This window comes from Myxocyprinus asiaticus, chromosome 25 (genome assembly GCF_019703515.2).
Source record: "Myxocyprinus asiaticus isolate MX2 ecotype Aquarium Trade chromosome 25, UBuf_Myxa_2, whole genome shotgun sequence".
NCBI classification, from domain to species: Eukaryota; Metazoa; Chordata; class Actinopteri; order Cypriniformes; family Catostomidae; genus Myxocyprinus; species Myxocyprinus asiaticus.
In genome coordinates, this window is record NC_059368.1 from 36,645,639 (window position 1) to 36,666,353 (window position 20,715).

The 20,715-nt window shown below is 40.0% G+C and overlaps 1 protein-coding gene across 1 annotated transcript; it reads left to right on the top strand.

Annotated features, from left to right (window-relative positions):
* Positions 1-43: 43 nt before the first annotated feature.
* Positions 44-18,441, top strand: LOC127415874 (integrator complex subunit 7-like). The gene is made up of 6 exons (XM_051654886.1): positions 44-242; positions 1,510-1,656; positions 4,036-4,082; positions 4,159-4,358; positions 13,605-13,743; positions 16,331-18,441. Exons 4-6 carry the CDS (start codon positions 4,219-4,221, stop codon positions 16,619-16,621), a joined length of 570 nt encoding a protein of 189 aa, XP_051510846.1. The 5' UTR covers positions 44-242; positions 1,510-1,656; positions 4,036-4,082; positions 4,159-4,218; the 3' UTR covers positions 16,622-18,441.
* The last annotated feature ends 2,274 nt before the right edge of the window (positions 18,442-20,715 follow it).

Sequence of the window (20,715 nt, forward strand, 5' to 3'; positions counted from 1 at the left end):
GCGTGTCACGTGACCTGCACTTCAGCCGGGCCATACGTTTCAAACTTCGTGTTCCAAAGTCTATCTAATCTAACTAATAAATTATTTAACATAACAGTTTCGCGCTCCAGATTGTTCGCAGTCTACAGCGTAATAATAAATAATGTCGCTGTCTGAGGCGTATGGCGAACAAGTGGACGCGAATTCAGCGCTGATGGAGCTTGACAAAGTGCAGCTTTACAACACACGTGTATCTGTTTACTGTATGCACACATTTTGTTCGTGCGCTTATCTGATCAATTTAGACATTTCTTAAATGATACCTGTTTATCTGACAATGCAATTAATTATTTTTCATTTATATTCAGAAGAAATGAAATACAATATACTGTGCTCATAACATTTGGATTTGCTTTATATTACAAGATGTTTTTGTAAGGACAAATTCTAGGGATAGATAAAACAGTTTTTGCTCTGATCTAAAAAAAAAAAAAAAAAAAAAAGTTAAAGGAACAGTTAACCCAAAATGATAATTCTCTCATTATTGACTCACCCATGTTGTCTCCAACTTGTATGACTTTCTTTCCTCTGCAGAACACAGATATTTTTAGAAGATTATCTCAGCTCTGTAGGTCCATTTAATGCAAATGAATAGTGGCTGGAACTTTGAAGCTCCAAAAAGCACATAAAGGCAGCATAAAAGTAATCCTAACGACTGCAGTGATTTAAAGGGATAGTTCACCCAAAAATGATTTGTATCACTTCAGAAGACATGGATTTAACTGTGTATTTTTTATCTGATAAATTATGGTCTTCTTACTCCTTTGCCAAACAATCAGAAAATGATAATGGGAAATAGAAAGCAATACAAATACAGTTGAAGAACCTGTTCAGAATAGATTTCTATTAATTCTAATAAATTGTCTTTAGAAGGGCGATCACAGGTGTGAGCTGTCTCAATACAAAGCTGAAAACACAGTTATTTGTGTCACTAAGATCACCTTGTTATTTGGGATAAAGGTGGATAATCATAAAATAACTTTTTCTTAAACCAATGTCCTACTCTGAAAAGTAAAAGCTTTTTTTAGTGGATTTTTAAGATTCACACATTTCAATTTTATAACAAAATTCCATCTAATTGAATTGCCTAAACTTTAACACGATTAAATGAATACAACTTCAATTAATTCAAGTTTTATTAACCTAATTTTGTTAAAGATTAGGCAATTCAATTCTGTTATGAAATTAAAAGGCATAAATCTTAAAAATAGGCTAAAAATTATTATTATTATTTTTAGTGTATTTGACTTTATAAAGTGCTCGCTAAAACAAAGTCACTGAAGTTCTTTTGAAGTTAATGGCATTTCACCAATTTCATTGTGTACAATACTGTCTCATTGAGTATAAATAGAGATTATGACTTTGTTAGCATCAAAGGTACCTGGTATTTTAACTTCCGAACTGAATTTATGCTTAATTTTAAAGCTTTGTACGAAGTGAAATTTCTAAAATTATAATCTCTCACTTTAGGAACAACTTTCTATGGCTCTGTGTGCTGAAGGTCACACAGCTGAGTGAGAAACACCTGGAGAAGATTCTGAACGTGGATGAGTTCATCAAAAGAGTGTTTTCTGTCATTCATGGCAATGATCCTGTGGCCAGAGCAATAACCCTCAGGTACAAATCCATTCACTGACTTTGCTTCGTCTATGCTACTTGGCTTCTCATGATTCCTTAAAGGAATAGTTCACCTAAAAATTAAAACTCTCACCATTTACTCACCCTCATGCCATCCCAGATCTGTGTGATTTTAGTTCTTCAGCAGAACACAAATAAAGATTTTTAGAAGAATTTCTTAGCAGTTTTGGTTCATAGAATGCAAGTGAATGGGTGCCAACATTTTGAAGGTCCAAAAATCACACAAGTCAGCATAAAAGTTATCCATAAGACTGCAGTGGTTAAAGCAATGTCTCCAGAAGTGATATGATAGGTGTGGGTGTGAAAAAGATCAATATTTAAGTCAATAAGTCAATTTTTACTATAAATTCTCCTCCCGGCTCAGTCAGTCTCCACTTTAACTTTCAAATTCTTCTTGTGTTTTTGGCAATTCACATTCTTCATGCACAGGGGAAAAATGTATAGCAAAAATGGACTTAAATATTGATCTGTTTCTCACCCACACCTTTCATATTGCTTCAGAAAATATGGATTTAACCACTGGAGTTGTATGGATTACTTTTATACTCCCTTTATATAATTTTTGGAGCATCTAAATTTTGGCACCCATTCACTTGCATTGTATGGACCTACAGACCTGAGATATTCTTCTAAAAATCTTTGTGTTCTCCTGAAGAAAGAAAGTCATACACATCTGGGATGGCATGAGGGTGAGTAAATGATGAGAGAATTTTCATTTTTGGATGAACTATCCCTTTAAAGTTGAAGTGTGTAGTTTCTGTGCAACCAAATGGAATTGCAAAAATAAACGTAGTTTTCAAACAGCTTTTTGAATGGCTTAATGGTAGCTCAAAAAATTACATAAAGCAAACATAAAAGTAATCCATAAGACTCCAGTGGTTATATCTGTATCTTCAGAAGCGATATGATAGGTGTGGATGAGAAGCAGTTCAATATTTAAGTCCTTTTTTTACTCTAAATCTCCACTTTCACATTCACTTTCAGATGTGAAAGTGAAACTAAACAGGCACCACATGTGACTTTCAGATGTAAAAGTGGAAGTGAAGTGGAGATTTATAGTAAAGAAGGAGTTAAATATTGTCCTGTTTCTCACTCACACCTATTATATCACTTCTGAAGTATGGATTTAACCACTGGAGTCATATTGATCATGTAATGAGTAAGGATGGGCAAGGTGGCAGCAGGAACAGGCTGAGCAGTCAACGAAACTTTTAATGACATAAACCAACTTAAACACACAGACACACACACAGCGGCCGCATGTGTCTCTCTCTCTCTCGAACTGGCGCCTCCGGCTCGTCTTTATCCCCCTTCCGGCTGATCAGAACAATTCAGGGCGTCCTCCTCGTCACACTCCTCCACCGCCCGACTCAGGCCGGGGATGGCATGATGTACTCTCCTCCCTTCCTGGAGGGGAGGTGTTGCCCTTCTGGCTGTCCTTCTGCCAATAGGTCATCCCCGCCTCTGGAGCCCTGGGAGAAACAAGGTGAGGGAGAGGGGAGAGGGAAAAAGTGAGGGGGAGAGACAGAAAGAGAGAGAGAATAACTCTCACGCCAGTCCCCGGACACGCCATCTCCTGGTCCTCAGCCACTCCTCCGCCCTCTGGTGGACGAAAGCCGCTCCTCCCCTGGCGTATGGCAGTGAGTCCTCCGACCCCTGGCGGACGGAACGGCTCCTCCCCTTCCTGGCAGACGGCAGCGGTGACTACGTCCCCTGGCTGATGGCCGCGGCTCCTCCCCTAGCGGACAGCAGCGGCGAGGACTCCACGACAGCGCATCCCTCCTCCTTCCCGGGTTTCGGCACCAATGTAACGAGTAAGGATGGGCAAGGAGGAGGCGGGAACCGGCTGAGCAGTCGACAAAACTTTGATTGATATCAATCAACTTATACATAGACACACATCAACTGTGCGTGTGTCTCTCTCTCTCTCTCTCTCTCTCGAACTGGCGCCTCTGGCTCGTCTTTATTCCCCTCGCAGCTGATTAGAACAATTCAGGGCCAGGCGTGCATTTTTACGGCCCGGCCACGCCCTCCTCCTCGTCACAGATTTCTTTTATGTTTCCTTTATGTGCTTTTTGGTCCTTCAAAGTTCTGGTCACCATACACTTGCATTGTATGGACCTACAGAGCTGAGATATTCTTTTAAAAATCTTCATTAGTGTTCTGCAGAAGATGAAAGTCATACACATCTGGGATGGTATGAGGGTGATGTGAGAATTTTAATTTTTTGGTGACTATCCCTTAAACTATCAAGCACCACCACTCAAGTGCTTTATTCAGTACAGGTATTGAGCATTCAGAGATTCAGTGTTAAACCAATCTGATAATCTGGTTTTGTGCCTCTCTCGTTCTTTACAGGGATTTTGCTGCAGGAATTTGCAACAAGATTAGCGAGATGATTCAAGGTAAGTGATATCTTTGTGTAAATTATTTTGCCTGTCATCACTTCAATTTGTTCTGTTTATGTGTGTTTCACTGAAGGACTGGACACTCCAGTGGAACTGAAGCTGAAGTTGATTCCCATGCTACAACATATGCACCATGATGCCTGTCTGGCATCCTGCAGCAGGGAGTTACTTCAAGAGCTGGTGTCCTCCTACCCCTCCACACCTATGCTCATCGTCACCCTGCACACCTTCACCCAGCTGGCCACCTCCTCACTTATCGATATCCCCGAGCAGGTCAGACCATGTCCTTTGTTGATGGCTGTAGCCCTCTGAATTAAAGGCTGTCAATATTTTACCTGTCTTTTGGAATAGTTTACGCCAAAGATTTAGACTGTTTGTAGATCACAAAAATAGTTTATTGAGGCCCGGGTGTACTTGGTTTTTCCATGTTCTTGGTCAACTGCGTTGCCTTTTCTAAATAATCTTTTTGATGGCAAGCGAATACGAACGTTTTCGACATATGCGCTCTACAGGCCAAAGTGTACATTGGTTGTCCGCACTCAGGGGCGGACTGGGACAAAACATTGCCCTGGACTTTCTGGCCCAGAGCGGCTCACTACACCTGGCTTGCAACACACCACACCATAACACACCGGCTCAATGATTTCATTTTCTGGCTCAATTAAAACATTTTGTATTGAATTATGGGCCAAAGGAAAGGAGGTGCAATATTATCATTACCAGGGCCGGCCCGTGGGTTTTTGGGGCCCTAGGCAAAATCATGGCAATGGCCCAACGTTTTTCTAGAAGTGCAAATAAACTGCTGTCTCAGTTGGTATGAGGTCATGGAAACATTTAGTTACATTTAATGTAGTATAATAGTATAATGTATATGTAACAAGAATAATAATTACAGCTATACAAGATGTTGTTTATTAAAGAGTTAGATGAAGAAAGCATGTCACAGCGCAGGACAGTGCTGACAGTGCTTGAAATTTCAATTTCAAATTTCAATTTCAGTTACCCACATAACTAATGTTTATTTACTGTAAAACAATCAATGAAACCAGAAAGTTGGCCAGAATATGTGCAAAAGTGAATGTTAAAAACACCAGTTAAAATCAGATAGCAATGTTGGGGGAAAAAATTTAATACAATTACATATTTTAAATAGGGCAAATAAGCACAACACCTTAAAAAAATAAAATAAATAAATAAATATATATACATATATACATATGACTACCGGTCAAAAGTTTTGAAACACACTCATTCTTTATTATATTTTTTTTCACATTTTAGAATAATAGTAAAGTCATCAAAACTATGGAATAACATAAATTAAACTATGGGAATTATGCTAAACAAAATCCAAAATAAATCAAAACTGTGTTATATTTTAGCATCTTCAAAGTAGTCACCCTTTGCCTAGAATTTGCAGACATGTACTCTTGACATTTTCTCAACCAACTTCTTGAGGTATCACCCTGGGATGATTTTTAAACAGTATTGAAGGAGTTCCCATCTATGCTGGGCACTTATTAGCTGCTTTTCTTTATTATTTGGTCCAAGTCATCAATTTCAAAAACTTTTTTTATTTTTTATTAAATTTTAGTTTTATAATGAAATAAATTAATATGTTGGCACAATTATATTTTTGTCTACAAAACTAATTTCAAACATTTAAGCATATGCCTTCAGATCAAAAGGTTTTTAAGATCATAAGAAACATTTCGGTCAAGTGTTTCAAAACTTTTGAATGGTAGTGTATATATAAGAAACTAATATAAATATATGTAAAGTATAAACACATACCTCTTAGAGCGCAGATCTTTGCCGATAGGACATTTTGGTTATTATTCACTCTGTGTGAGGGTATTAGGGGTGTAACGATCCATTGATCTGGATCGATGCATCTATCAATTAACCAACGATGCAATGTCATCGATACAACGCATAAAGATCGATGTATTTTTTTGAATATAGCAACGTCCGAATGCGTTTCCTTCATGCGATGCAGCAACCTTATGATATTCATATCGCTTTATAAGCGCTAAAAATAGGCTTCTCACGTGGGACACGGATGTGCGCGAAGTGATTTAAATTGCGCTCTGGTCTACCAATGTGCACGCGCGCTCCTGTGACAGGATAGTGCAGAGCGGCTCACATGCGCGATTAAATCGGGCTTCCCTCAATATGGTGGCGCATCTGACACATTTGAATTCTACATGAGAATTTTCGCTTTTAAAGTGCTTTGGAGCAATTCAACCATGTCAAACAGCTAAAGAGCCCTTATATTCTAAAACCGTGCTGACAAGGGAAAGAGAACAACAATTACAAGACTTTTCACATCTTCACATCAACACCCTTACTAACATTTATCACAGTAAACTGTAACAGAATCAATACAACCGTGGAAGATGTAGCCAAGAAGAAACACGGATGGCATATACTCTCCTGTGGTACAGTTGAAGTCAGACGTTTACATACACTTAGACTGAAGTCACTAAAACTCATTTTTTTAACCACTCTACAGATTTAAATTTAGCAAACTATAGTTTTGGCAAGTCGTTTAGGACATCTACTTCGTGCATGTCATTTTTCCAACAATTGTTAACAGACAGATTGTTTCACATTTAATTGATTATATCACAATTCTAGTGGGTCAGAAGTTTACATACACTAAGTTAACTATGCCTTAAAGCAGCTTGGAAAATTCCAGAAAATGATGTCAAGCCTTTAGGCAATTAGCCAATTAGCTTCTGATAGGAGGTGCACTAAACTGGAGGTGTACCTGTGGATGTATTTTAAGGCCTACCTTTAAACTCGGTGCCTCTTTGTTTAACATCATGGGAAAATCAAAAGAAATCAGCCAAGACCTCAGAAAAAAAATTGTGGTCTGGTTCATCCTTGGGAGCAATTTCCAAATGCCTGAAGGTACCACGTTCTTCTGTACAAACAATAGTATGCAAGTATAAACACCATGGGACCATGCTCTGGAAGAAGATGCATTCTGTCTCCTAGAGATGAACGTAGTTTGGTGCGAAAAGTGCAAATCAATCCCAGAACAACAGCAAAGGACCTTGTGAAGATGCTGGAGGAAACAGGTAGACAAGTATCTATATTCCCAGTAAAACAAGTCCTATATCGACATAACCTGAAGGGCTGCACAGCAAGGAAGAAACCACTGCTCCAAAAATGCCATAAAAAAGCCAGACTACAGTTTGCAAGTACATATGGGGAGAAAGATCTTACTTTTTGGAGAAATGTCCTCTGGTCTAATGAAACAAAAATTGAACTGTTTGGCCATAATAACCATTGTTATATTTGGAGGAAAAAGGGTGAGGCTTGCAAGCCGAAGAACACCATCCCAGCCGTGAAGCATGGGGGTGGCAGCATCATGTTGTGGGGGTGCTTTGCTGTAGGGTGACTGGTGCACTTCACATAATACAACTCCAATTCCAAAAAAGTTGGGACAGTAGGAAAAATGCTAATAAAAACAAAAAGGGATGATTTGTAAATTATATTCACCCTTTTCTATATTGAAAGCACTACAACTACAAATTATATTATGTTTTTCCTTGTGAATTTAATTGTTTTTTGAAAATGTACAGTAATTTCAAATCAGATGATTGCAACACGCTCCAAAAACGTTGGGTCAGTCGAGTGTTTACCACTGTGTAACATCACCATTTCTTCTAATAACACTTATTAAGCATTTAGGCACTGAAGACACAAGTTTGTTAAGTTTAGAAAGTGGAATTTTCCCCCATCCATTATTTAAGTCTATAGCTGCATAATTGTACGGGGTCTTCGTTGCCGTATGGTGTGCTTCATAATGCACCACACGTTCTCACTTGGAGACAGGTCAGGACTGCGGGCAGGCCAATCTAGCACCCACACTCTCTGCTTACACAGCCATGCACTAGAAATCCAGGCAGTATGTGGTTTGAAGTTGTCCTGCTGGAAAATGCAGGGATGTTCCTGGAAAAGACGGTGCTGGATGGCAGTATAGTGTTGCTCCAAAATTTTTACATATCTTTCTGCATTCATGGTGTTCTCACAGATGTGCAAGTTACCCATGCCATGGGTACTGACACACCCCTTGCCCATACAGACACTGGCTTTTGGACCTGACACCGATAACCGCTTGGATGGCCCTTTTCTTTGGCCCGGATAACACAACAGCTTTGTTTTTCGAAAGCTTTTTGAAATGTGGACTTTCCAGACCAAAAAAAACACACTTCCACTGTTCTGCTTTCCATCTAAGATGAGACTGAGCCCAGAGAAGTTGGCAGAGCTTCTGGTCAGTGTTGATGTAGGGCTTCTGCTTTACACAGTAAAGTCTTAACTTGCATCTGTGGATGCAGCGGCGAATGGTGTTGACTAACAAAGGTTTACTAAAGTAATCCCAAGCCCATATTCATGATATCCATTACAGATGAATGATGTTTTTTAAATCGGTGGCATCTGAGTGATCAGAGATCATGCACATTCAGAAGTGGTTTTCGTCTTGCCCTTTATGCACTGAGATTTGACCATATTACTTGAATCTTTTAACTATATTGTGCACTGTAGAGGGTGAAATGCCCAAAATCCTTCCAATTTGTCTTTGGGGAACATTGGTCTCAAAGTGCTGGATTATTTGCTGAAGCATCTGTTGGCAAATTGACACGTCTTGAACGATCCCTGCTCTTGAAGGACTAGGCTGTTTTTAGGGGCTCCTTGTATACTATGACACGATTGCCTCACCTGTTTAGCATCTCCGGTTTCACATCACCTTGTTATTAAACTCGTCAAATTTTTATTAGTCTTAAATTGCCCGTCTCAACTTTTTTGGAGCGTGTTGCAATCATCTGATTTGAAATTACTGTACATTTTCAGAAAACAATGAAATTCACAACGGAAAACATCATATAATGTGTAGCTGTAGTGCTTTCAATATAGCAAAGGGTGAATATAATTTACAAATCACTCCTTTTGGTTTTTATTAGCATTTTTCATACTGTCCCAAATTTTTCAGAATTGGGGTTGTAGATGGCATCATGAGGAAGGAAAATTATGTGGATATATTGAAGCAACATCTCAAGACATCAGCCAGGAATTTAAAGCTTGGTCGCAAATGGGTCTTCCAAATGGACAATGACCCCAAGCATACCTCCAAAGTTGTGGCAAAATGGCTTAAGGACAACAAAGTCAAGGTATTGGAGTGGCCATCACAAAGCCCTGACCTCAATCTGATAGAAAATTTGTGGGCAGAACTGAAAAAGCATGTGCGAGCAAGTAGGCCTACAAACCTGACTCAGTTACACCAGTTCTGTCTGGAGGAATGGGCCAAAATTCTGGCAACTTATTGTGAGAAGCTTGTGGAAGGCAACCCAAAACGTTTGACCCAAGTTAAATAATTTAAAGGCTATGCTACCAAATACTAACAAAGTGTATGTAAACTTCTGACCCACTGAGTATGTGATGAAAGAAATAAAAGCTGAAATAAATCATTCTCTCTACTATTATTCTGACATTTCACATTCTTAAAATAAAGTAGTGATCCTAACTGACCTAAGACAGGGAATGTTTTCTAAGATTAAATGTGAGGAATTGTGAAAAATTTAGTTTAAATGTATTTGGTTAAGGTGTATGTAAACTAATGACTTCAACTAAGTATTTTGGATCAAAAGACTTGCTTGACTGTTGTAGAGATGACAAGTTGTCATTGTAGTGTTTACCTCATTCCACAAGGCACTGAGCTGTCATCAAACGAGTGATGATCACTCACTTGCATGTGATTGTATGACTTTATTTTTTATATTATAATTTTTTCTGTATTAACTGTAGTACCTTATTTTGTTGTTGATGTCCCAATGCGAATACTTTTGGTTGCATTTTTAACAATAAATGTAATTGGTTGTTTGAAATAGGCACGTAATATCGATCACAGGCCCTTGAATCAAATCGTATCATGGCAGACTTTGAGGTATCGGCAAACATTGGATTGCTGGCTAAGAGAATCGATACAAGATCGTATCATGATGAAACTGGCGAACAGTACTAGCCTAAAAAATAGAGTTGCTATAACATCCATATGTCATTATGTGTGTTCATCACTCACTTTTATCCATCCGGCCCGTTGTTGAACGAGATGCTGCTCCTCTTCTCGTTCAGCCGGTCAGCAGATCGTTCATGAGCTAAATAACTGATTCATTCAATTCGTCATGAACGAGTTTACCAGTACATTCATTTAGTTCATGAACTACATGACCGGCTAGTTCAGTCAAGAGGAGTATTTGTTTAGTGGGTCAAATCAATGATATGCTTCTTCACAGCCTGCTTTCGAATGCTATTGGCTCGCGCTAAAGTCAGTCTTTAAAAGCAGGACAAAGCAACACAAATGGAATTTGCATGTCTACAAATGTACGAAGACGCTTTAAAAATAGAGTTTAAACACAATAACCAGGTCTTATTTCTTTGTTTGCTTCTACAGTATTTTGTCAAATGCTAGGCTTAATTTTTTCAAAGACAAGAAAAGAAAAGCCAAAATACCGTACAATGTGCATCAAAGCACAACATTTCCATTGGTAATTCATGTCATTTTAACTGTATGGTCTTCGTTCATTTTATTTATATTTAATAAATTGGGGATTATGTTTTGTGCATACCTATCAACTTGTCTTAAGTGCATTTCACGCCTTTCTCTCCTTGTTGACCGCGATTGACTCACATGCCAAACTGAACGAATGGCATATGCCTCCTCTCTTTTAATCATTAAGCAGATACTCAATCACGAATGAGATGACTGAGTGAGTCATTCATTTCGTTCGCAAAATGAGTTTATCAGTACTTATTCAGACTCAAATGACCGACTAGTACTAGTTTAGTGAAGGGGTTGTATTGGTTTCTTTCAGGGGGTTTAGTCACTCTTTCACATGCTTTAGTCACTCTTTACAGGCCTGAAAAGCCACCAAAGCAGTCTCGTGCTTCAAACGTGAGCTCAGTGGCTTAAATCCCAAAGTATACTTCGGTGCAGGACACGTGACGCAAATCTCGTCATCAGCAGAGTGCGCGAGCACTGACCGCGTGCAGCCCGATTTTTCTAACCTCGCGTCTTTGTACGTGGCTAATACGCATGCGCCTGGAATTCTTTGCATGAATTAGTGGATCCACAAGGTGGCAATACTCCCATTTGAGCCGTTGCTGTCACGAAGAAAATATAGAAGACGTTATTGCCAGTAAATGACAGGAGATGAAGGTAAAAGCAACAGTAAATATGTACATCAAGAACACGTGTGTGTGGAGATACTTTACCTGCATTTGTATAACTCAAGTCTGAAGAAATATAAAGACATCTTTATGGGTCTAAACTCCTGAAGAGAAATTGTCCGGTGTCTCGTACAGTCGTAGCGCGCATGCGCCAACCGCCTGTGTATGCGCGCACAGTCAGATGGAGTATAATTTGACTGGCTCGCGTTCAACAGCACGCAGACGCTGAGCATTCGCGTCAAAATCAAAGTATATTTTGGGCTTCAAAAAGAAAGATATCAGTGAATGAGAAATATGAGTCAGTGTATGGAGGTAAATGAGAAGTGAGAATGATTCAGTTCAGCATGTGAGTCAATCACGGTCAACAAAGAGAGAAAGGGGTGAAATGCACTTAAGACAAGTTTACAGGTAGACACAATACATAATCCCCAATTTATGAATGTGTAAAAATGAATGAAGACATACAGTTAAAATAACATGGGGGACCTGGGTAGCTCAGTGGTAAAAGACGCTGGCTACCACCCCTGGAGTTCGCTAGTTCGAATCCCAGGGTGTGCTGCGTGACTCCAGCCAGGTCTCCTAAGCAACCAAATTGGCCGGTTACTAGGAAGGGTAGAGTCACATGGGGTAACCTCCTCGTGGTCGCTATAATGTGGTTCGTTCTCAGTGGGGCGCATGGCAAGTTGAGCGTGGTTGCCGCAGTGGATGGCGTGAAGCCTCCACATGCGCTATGTCTCCGTGGCAATGCGCTCAACAAGCCACGTGATAAGATGCGCGGGTTGACGGTCTCAGACGCAGAGGCAAATGGTCCTCTGCCTCAGTCCTCCGCCACCCGGACTGAAGCGAATCACTACGTGACCATGAGGACTTAAAAGCACATTGGGAATTGGGCATTCCAAATTGGGAGAAAAAATAAATATGGAAATGTTGTGCTTTGGTACACAGTGTAAGATATTATTAGGCTTTTGTTGGCCACTGGGACGGGTCCACCGGGAAAGCTCCTGGTGGTCCCGATGGCCAGGCCGCCCCTGTCCGCACTGCTGATCAGAACGCGCACAGTATGCATGATGCAAATTTTATATTTGTCACAGTCTGTGCGTCTTTCTCAACAAGCAGGCGGTCCTTGTCTGTGCACATTATTGCAGCACTAAAAGAGAATCACAAAGCAGTCGTAGTGCGCATGCATCAAACGTGTTGGTATTCACTCGCGGTCAAAAGAGTATACTTTGAAAGCCAATGTGGTCGACTGGGCGCCATCCGTTCCATAATGTAGATTAAAAAAAGGATACCTGGGCCTTACGTCTGCTTTGTGATGCGCCTTTAGTGCAGTCAACAATGGGCATGTGCCGACGATGCGTGCAGACGAGGACTGGTCTAGAAAATCTGGGCTGCACGTGGACAGTCCGCTCAGAATGTGCTGATGATTGACTGATATAAATGCACGTCACACATACTATGCGCATACCAGTAATCAGTAATCAGTAATGTAGAAAACAGAAGTATACTTTGAACTTTAGGGACCATTCAAACCGAATTCATTTTTGTGTTAAAAAAGCTAGATGCATTTTAAAAGTCTCTGTCGACTAACATTTTTAATAAAATGTATTACATGATATGCCGATCGCATATACAAGTGTTTGCTGAAAAGGACTCCCAAATAAAGACAATTTGGTAACACTTTACTATAATGTTCCATTAGTTAACAACATTAGTTAACATGAACTAAGTATGAACAATTCTATTACAGCATTTATTAATCTTAGTTAATGTTAATTTCATCAATAAACTAATAAATGTTTAAAATCAAAAGTTGTATTTGTTAACATTAGTTAATGCACATTGAACATGAACTAAAACTGAACAGTTGTATTTTTATTAACTAACATTAACAAAGATGAATAAATGCTATAAAATATATATTTTTAATTGTTTGTTCATGATCCTTAATGCATTAAATAATGTTAACGGATGGAACCTTATTGTAAAGTGTTACCGACAATTTAGGCTAATATATAATAATACAAATATATAATAAAATTTCATAATATTAATATAGAATAATATTAAATAATTCAAAGACATTACATTATTGAGGCAGACGAGTAAAGCATTGATTAGACAATTAAAAAAGTGTCTAGAAATCAATATATTGTTTTATGTTATCATGATCTATTTTGCAATTGAGCTAATCAATCTTTCAGAGGTAAACACGTTCTTGCGTTCTGTCTTTACATATGTGGTATGACTCACTGTGCTTTCCCATCACGTTTCACTTGTTTTCAGGGTCTATAGCCATAAACACTGCGTTTTTATGATGCTGTGCCAAGTGAACCCCAAAAAAGCAGTGAAAAGACTCGCCATTCAGGACCTCAAGCTTTTGGCTAAAAAAGCTCCTCATTTATGGACCAGAAAGAACATACAGGTTAGATATGGGGTTTTCAAACTTTAAGGCCAAGGACCCTGAATTTGATAATCCCCATGTGAGGGACCAGTCTATAATAATAGACTTCTTGTAGGGGGGCCTGGGTAGCTCAGTGGTAAAAGACGCTGGCTACCACCCATGGAGTTCGCTAGTTTGAATCCCAGGGTGTGCTGAGTGACTCCAGCCAGGTCTCCTAAGCAACCAAATTGGCCCAGTTGCTAGGGAGGGTAGAGTCACACGGGGTAACCTCCTCATGGTCGCTATAATGTGATTCTCGCTCTCGGTGGGGCGCGTGGTGAGTTGTGCGTGGATGCCGTGGAGAATAAAGTGAAGCCTCCACATGTGCTGTGTCTCTGCGGTAACGCACTCAACAAGCCATGTGAAAAGATGCACGGATTGATGGTCTCAGACGTGGAGGCAACTGAGATTCGTCCTCCACCACCACCCGGATTGAGGCAAGTCACTACGCCACCACGAGGACTTGGAGCACATTAGGAGTTGGGCATTCCAAATTGGGAAGAAAAAAAAAATGCCATGGATCAATATTTATATTGTAGAGGGCGGCCACAATGACAATTTTCACCTAATTTGGAGCAAAACTGCTGGTCAAAAAATAACCATAGAAAGGTGGCAGTGTTATTTCTACTCTGAGATAGGTAGGTCTGTTACTAAAATCAGTTGACTTCAGCACCACTTATTGCATTACATGCTAATGGTGAGAGTCCAAAAATTGTGAGAAAAAAAACATACTTCTCGAGTTATGTGCCTATAACTTAAGAGGTATTATAGATATCTTAATATCCTTTTAGATTCTGTTTCAGAGCCAAGTTTCCTTTTATGTATCTTCATTTTAAGGCCTTGTCTTTTCTTTTTACCTTTGTTTTGTTGGAAAAGAAAAAAACTAGCTTCATACCATGTGACCCACATTTGGTTTTCGACCATTGAAAATGGGTAAAATGTAAAAATTTTTCGGATGGAGACGCATTGAGAGCCCCATATCTCTGGGATTTTAACCATATAGGGCCTTGAAAATACAAAAAGGAAAGTTTGTTCTTAACCAGAATCTAATAGTATTAAGATATTTTGTAGGGCTGGGTATTGATACAGATTTCCTGATTCGATTCAATATCGATTCATATGGGTTTATTTCAGTTATGATATCCCTTTTGCTTGCATATAAAAGAAATTCTCTCCCAGCTAATGCTGTTAATTATACAGGGGACATTTTAACTAGGTTCATTAGTAAAATTATAATTGTACTAATTCTATTTTATTGTTTCATCATTTTGGTCACATTTTTGCTTTTTTAAAAATGAACAAATAAATGTATTCAATCAATAAATAAGATATTATATTTCATATATTATTTTTGTTACATAATTATTGTTAATTTGCATAATTTGTACTATTTACATAGATTTGTTGAACACGTGTTAAAACCGGTACTGACTCTTTAACAAAAAAACTGAATTTCTGTAAACAGCACCTCTATTAACTAGAGAGGATTCGAATGGCTTTACCTCATCTGTGTGATGCATGATTAGAATTAAATGTTTTTTTGTAGTTGTTTTTGATCAACAACTGACTGTAAAGAACAGAAAGGGTATTAAAAGAGACAAATAGGTCGCATGGATCTCGTCCTTGAACACACATTACACGGAACAACTTTTACTCTCAACACACTGTGAAAGGATCTCGCTGCTGAACACTTCACGACTAAACTACACAATTACTGGTGAGTGAAATGTAAACGTTTACCAGCCAGCTGCCACATAAATTCACTTTAGTCGCATAGTGTGAAATTTGGTTGCAAATGCAAGTGATTTCCTCTCATTATAGTGGAAGGTTGCGCATTGAGTGAAAGATCGATTTTGGGATTTAAGGATCGATATCGTTCAAATGAAGATCGCGATGCATCGGAAAAACTATATTTTTACCCACCCCTAATATTTTTTAATACTTCTACAGTTACAGCTTTGGGAAAGCAAGCCATTTTTTATTTTATTTTTCTTAAAATTTTTGGGCTCACATCATTGACAATGCAACAAGGGGTGCTGAAAAAAACGTATTTTATTTATGGGCCTATCTGTCTCTGTATTAAAATAATAAAAATAAAAAAAAGACACTTCTACCTTTCTATGGTTATTTTTTTTACCTATAGTTTTGCTCCCAAATCAAAGGCAAAAATTGTCATTTTGGCCCCCTCTACAAAAAAAAATTGATTAGTCCGTAAATATTGATCCATGGCATTTAATAATTTGGCTTTCATCATTCATGTATATCTTTCTTCATAAAAAGTATTAAAAAAAACAAAAAAACATTTCAGCCGGGAAAGTTTCTGAAATTTGGTTGATTTTGCATGGAATAACTTAAATGGAAAATTATAGTTCAAGACACTTTGTCTGATACAAATGTTAAAAAGCCTTTGTTTTAATAAAGACTTAAAGTTAATGTTTGTACTAGAAGAAGTGCCTTGAACTATAATGTTTCGATGTGTAAATTACAAGTGTTAAACTTGGTCTTAGGGACAGCAGTAATGAAAGATTGTGTGCAGTACTCTTATGCTTTCATTTCTGCATGATTCTAGATTCCTCTTGATTCCAAGATGAATGAGATTGAACAGAAGGTGGAGCCTCATAATGATTACTTCAGCACACAATTCCTGCTGAACTTCTCCATCCTGGGCACCCACATTGTCTCTGTGGAGGCTTCACTTGTAGACACCAGTGGGATTGAATGGAAGACAGGACCAAAAACCACTGTATCGGTAAAGTCCCTTGAAGACCCTTACTCCCAGCAGCTGCGCCATCAGTTACAGGAGCAGCAGACTGGGCCTCAGCCAGGCCCTCAGAGGAACATCTGTGCCCGCTTTCAATGACCGCTGATCCTCATGAACTTCTTACTGGTTAAATACCACTGTTCTCTACTGTTTTTGTACTAGTGAGTAAATGGCAGAATTGTATTACTTTTTCAACTTTGCTTGGCTTGATAATGTTTTTCTAGTGTATTCCATCTTAAATCTTTGTGAAAATGCTTAACAAAATACTTAGGCTCAAAACAAATGCATGCATTTAAATTAACCTTGAGTAAAGGTCTTCTGTTACTTGTTTTTTTACTCTGCTATGGTGGATCATGTCAGTAAAAACATACGACTTGTGTGCTATGTTTCAAGTCCTCTGAAGCCCCACAACTTGTGAGAAACAGATCAAATTTAGTTCCAAGTCAATGTTCAATGATAATTTTCCCCTCCCGGGTAGTGAAGCATGGCAAACTATGTCAGTTCATGGTGAGGAAGATGTAGGGTGGCCCATAACCGTCTGCTAGCATAATATCACTAGCCAAAATGGTAGTATGACATTAAACTTAGATAAGCTGCTGGTAGTGCTAATTAATGCGGTCTGAAGGGCAATTAGTCAAGAAAAAATGCACTAGCTAGTATGGTGGTGAACACTGAAAATTTAACCCTCCTTCACAGCAAGCACCAGGGAAGATAAGGAAGACGACGTCCAAGTTGTAAAACCGGGCAAAGGTGTGAGGGAAGCCCAACCAGTGACCAAGCAGATGTCCTTCAGGGACAAGCACTTAGACCACGCCTAGGAGGAGGCCATACTTCTGGTAGAGTAACCTTTAACTCCCATAGGACATTTTTTGCCTTGCGAATCGTGTGCGAGCACAATAGCATCTGTCAACCTTGTTTGACTCGTACATTCAATGTAAATGTGTAGCGCCCTCACAGGGAAGTGCATGTGCAGCTTCTGAGTCTCATCTGATGTGGAAGGAGGAGGGAAGAAATCCTGTAAGATAACCACCTGAGACATGAAAGGAGTGGCCAAAACCATGGGCACATAACCTTTCCTAGGCTTGAGAATAAATTCATCTGACTACAAGCCCGGTCCAAACTCCAAGCTAGAGTTGTTGACGATATGTCCAGAAGATCCCCGATGCATTTAACTGAAGCCAATGCAAGACGAAGTGCAGTCTTTAAAGAAAGCCCTCGAATGGGGGACCTGTAAGCGCCTTTAGCACAAGCGCTAAATCCCAGACCATAATGGTAGCAGGACAAGGGGGCCTCAGCTGCCATGCATCTCACAAAAATTTTATGACCAATGGGTGTTTGCCTACTGACAAACCACCAATGGGGTCACGGCCAGTCGCTATAACAGCAACATTGGAGCATGGATGGAGTGAGTCCTGCATCCAAACGCTCCTGCAGGAAGTGAAATGTTGACTGCACAGGGTGATGTGCCAGGTTTACACCTAGAGAGAAACACCAGTCAGCAAAAATTCACCATTTATGGCATATAACCGCCTCTTAGAGGGGGCTCTGGCCTGTAATATAGTGTTGAGCACTGGCTATGGCATCCCATCTGTTTCAAACGAACGTGAAGCTTCTACAATTCTGGACGCGGATACCAGATTGTGCTTCTCTCTTGCTAGAGCAATCTGTGAGCTGGAGCATCCAAGCCCAGCAGAGCGTGAGTCATGGAGTACCAGAGGCAACAATGCGTGTCACCTTGGAGGCAAACAGGTCCATCTCGGCTTCCCCGAACAGTTCCCAAATCATCCAAACTGTCTGAAGATGAAGTCTCCATTCCCCCTGTGTCACATCCTGACATGAATACATATCTGCGCCACAGTTCATGTGACCAGGGATGTGCGTTGCATGTATCATAAGGATATGCTTCTAGCACCAGAGGAGAAGGTTGAATGTCCTTTGCACAGAGCTCCCGAGCCTGTGTTGGACGTGTCCATTGTGACAACTTTGCGTCTGGTCACTTGACCGAGCAAATGCCCTTCTGGTAAAACGTAGCTGTCTTCCAAATGGCTAGCGCAGCTAGGCAGCAGCACATCACCACAAGACGCAAGCGACCATGTCACCGTGATTAACGGGGTACTCTCGAGTTGACCCAGCACTGGAGAGGCCTCATATGTAACAAGCCCAGGGGGATAGCGGCTGCATCAGTGGCCATCAGCTCCAAGACCCACTGAAAGTGTTTCAGTGGAAAAGCTCTCCCTAGCTTGAAATGCATCAAGCACTGGAGGATAGACTGAGTGCGATCATCGATCAAACGCAAATGGTCGCAGTCGAGTCGAGTGTCATTACTAAAAAGGAAACCCGAGAGCTGGACACCAACACGCTCTTAGCCAAATGCTCCAAATGTGCGAGCAACAAATCCCTGTGTTTGCAAGCTTGTTCCTCTGACTGCGCTAAAAGCAACCAGCCACTGAGGTAGTTCAAAATGTGATCCAGCGCGTCTCGCACCATGACTGTGGGGGATACAACACAGTTGAAAAAAGGCTGCCGCCTCACGAACTGCAACATGCAGCCATGTTCGCTCATGCTCAGCACCCAACTGGAAAGGCCCGGAAGACCTCACCATGCATATGTGTAACTGGCCAGAGGACACAGGAGCCCCGTGTCCACCTGGAACTGCGCACCTCCCATCATCGGTCGTGTTTTGACATGCTGTTTTTTGGAAATAAGCGAATTTTTGTGCACATGTATGTGCCTTGAGCAATTTCAATGGGGCATGAAAACTTTATTGGAATGTGACAACATTTTGGCATGGAGCCAACAACAGTACAAACACACACAGTGCTGCTGACATCATTTCGATCCTGGCAACCATGAAACTCTACGGGGACATTGATGAGTTGTTCGGGTCTTATTGGGAGCCTGAGTGAACAGTTACAGGTGCATGAGCTCTGGTCCCCACTTGGTGCTTGTGCCGTCAGGAATGTTGTCCTTGCCCAGGTGGAGTCTTCCTGCTGGGACAACGGCATTTCAGAAGTGCAATCTTGCAATTTGGCCAGAGCCAATGGGGCCTAACCGCTGACTTGCATCTTGGGAGGTGGAGTAGCAGGGGCACTGAGCTTAGGGGGACGTTGACCTGAGGAGGAATGCAAGCGAGTCTGTTGCGCTACAGAATGCCCTCGCCTCTGCAAGAGCTGTTTGTTGTCCTGTGACTGCTTTTAGCTGCTTGGAAACTTTTGGAGAAGGCAATCATGGCCTCACTGAACAGCCCCTGTTGAGACACCATCAAGCAACACAGCTTTATCTATGTAGCGTATCTGAATGAATGAATGAATGAATGAAAGAATATGAGTCCCCTGTCCTCTATGTAAAGCGCATTGAGTGTAGTGTTGCACACTTCTGATGTTGCTCCCGCGCAGATGGAGAAAACATCTGCATAGATAGCGAACTCAAGTGTGTGGGAAAACCTAGACATTTTCCTGAAACAGAGCAAAATGCATGGTCTGTGTTTCAACTGGAGTCCATATGAATGCATTTTTTCCATTATAGAGCTGAAGCTTTGAGTGAAATCTTGTGTGTAAACAAGGTAGAGATGTGAAACAGCCGCATTTTCCGTGAAGTGTGAGCGCTATTGGTGAATGCAGAAATGCGGCTGCACGCCCCAAAGGTAAAATATGCTTCATGGTCAGTGCCCATCCTGCGAGTGATTGGCATAAACAGTCACTTATGTCTTACGTGCATGCAAACAGGTGTAACAAATCAGGTATGTGTCAAAATATTGGATCTGTGCATAAGTCTTTGCAGTGTAAATACATTAACGCAGCCTAATAGGTCTGCCGCTGTCTAATAGGTTGTTAATATTAATCAAACAACAATATTGAAAAGAAAGCCACTGACTGCTCTTTATTTATTTGTTGTTATTAGCCTACTATGTTCTTTAAGTTTACTTTATACTTAAGCTACTTCTTTGTTATAATGACTATTTAACTGAATAATAAATAAAAAAAATTACAAAAAAGCATGAAGCAGTGTTTACTTGGTTAAGAAACACTAAGGCAGCATGCCATTGTTTTATTTATTGTATTTATATTTACATTAATATTTTATTATTTCAGTACTAAATCAAGGAGTGTATTCAATAGCATATTATCCATTTTTACTGTGGTATTGAATTTCAAATACCAAGAATTGTGAAATTCCAATTTTATTGTACCAAA

What these genes read in the sequence shown, in the direction of transcription:
- LOC127415874 (XM_051654886.1), top strand. Translation starts at nt 4,219, where the DNA reads ATGATGCCTGTCTGGCATCCTGCAGCAGGGAGTTACTTCAAGAGCTGG. An exon ending in TTATCGATATCCCCGAGCAG is followed by an intron (nt 4,359 to 13,604) that starts GTCAGACCATGT and finishes ACTTGTTTTCAG; the next exon opens with GGTCTATAGCCATAAACACT. An exon ending in GGACCAGAAAGAACATACAG is followed by an intron (nt 13,744 to 16,330) that starts GTTAGATATGGG and finishes GCATGATTCTAG; the next exon opens with ATTCCTCTTGATTCCAAGAT.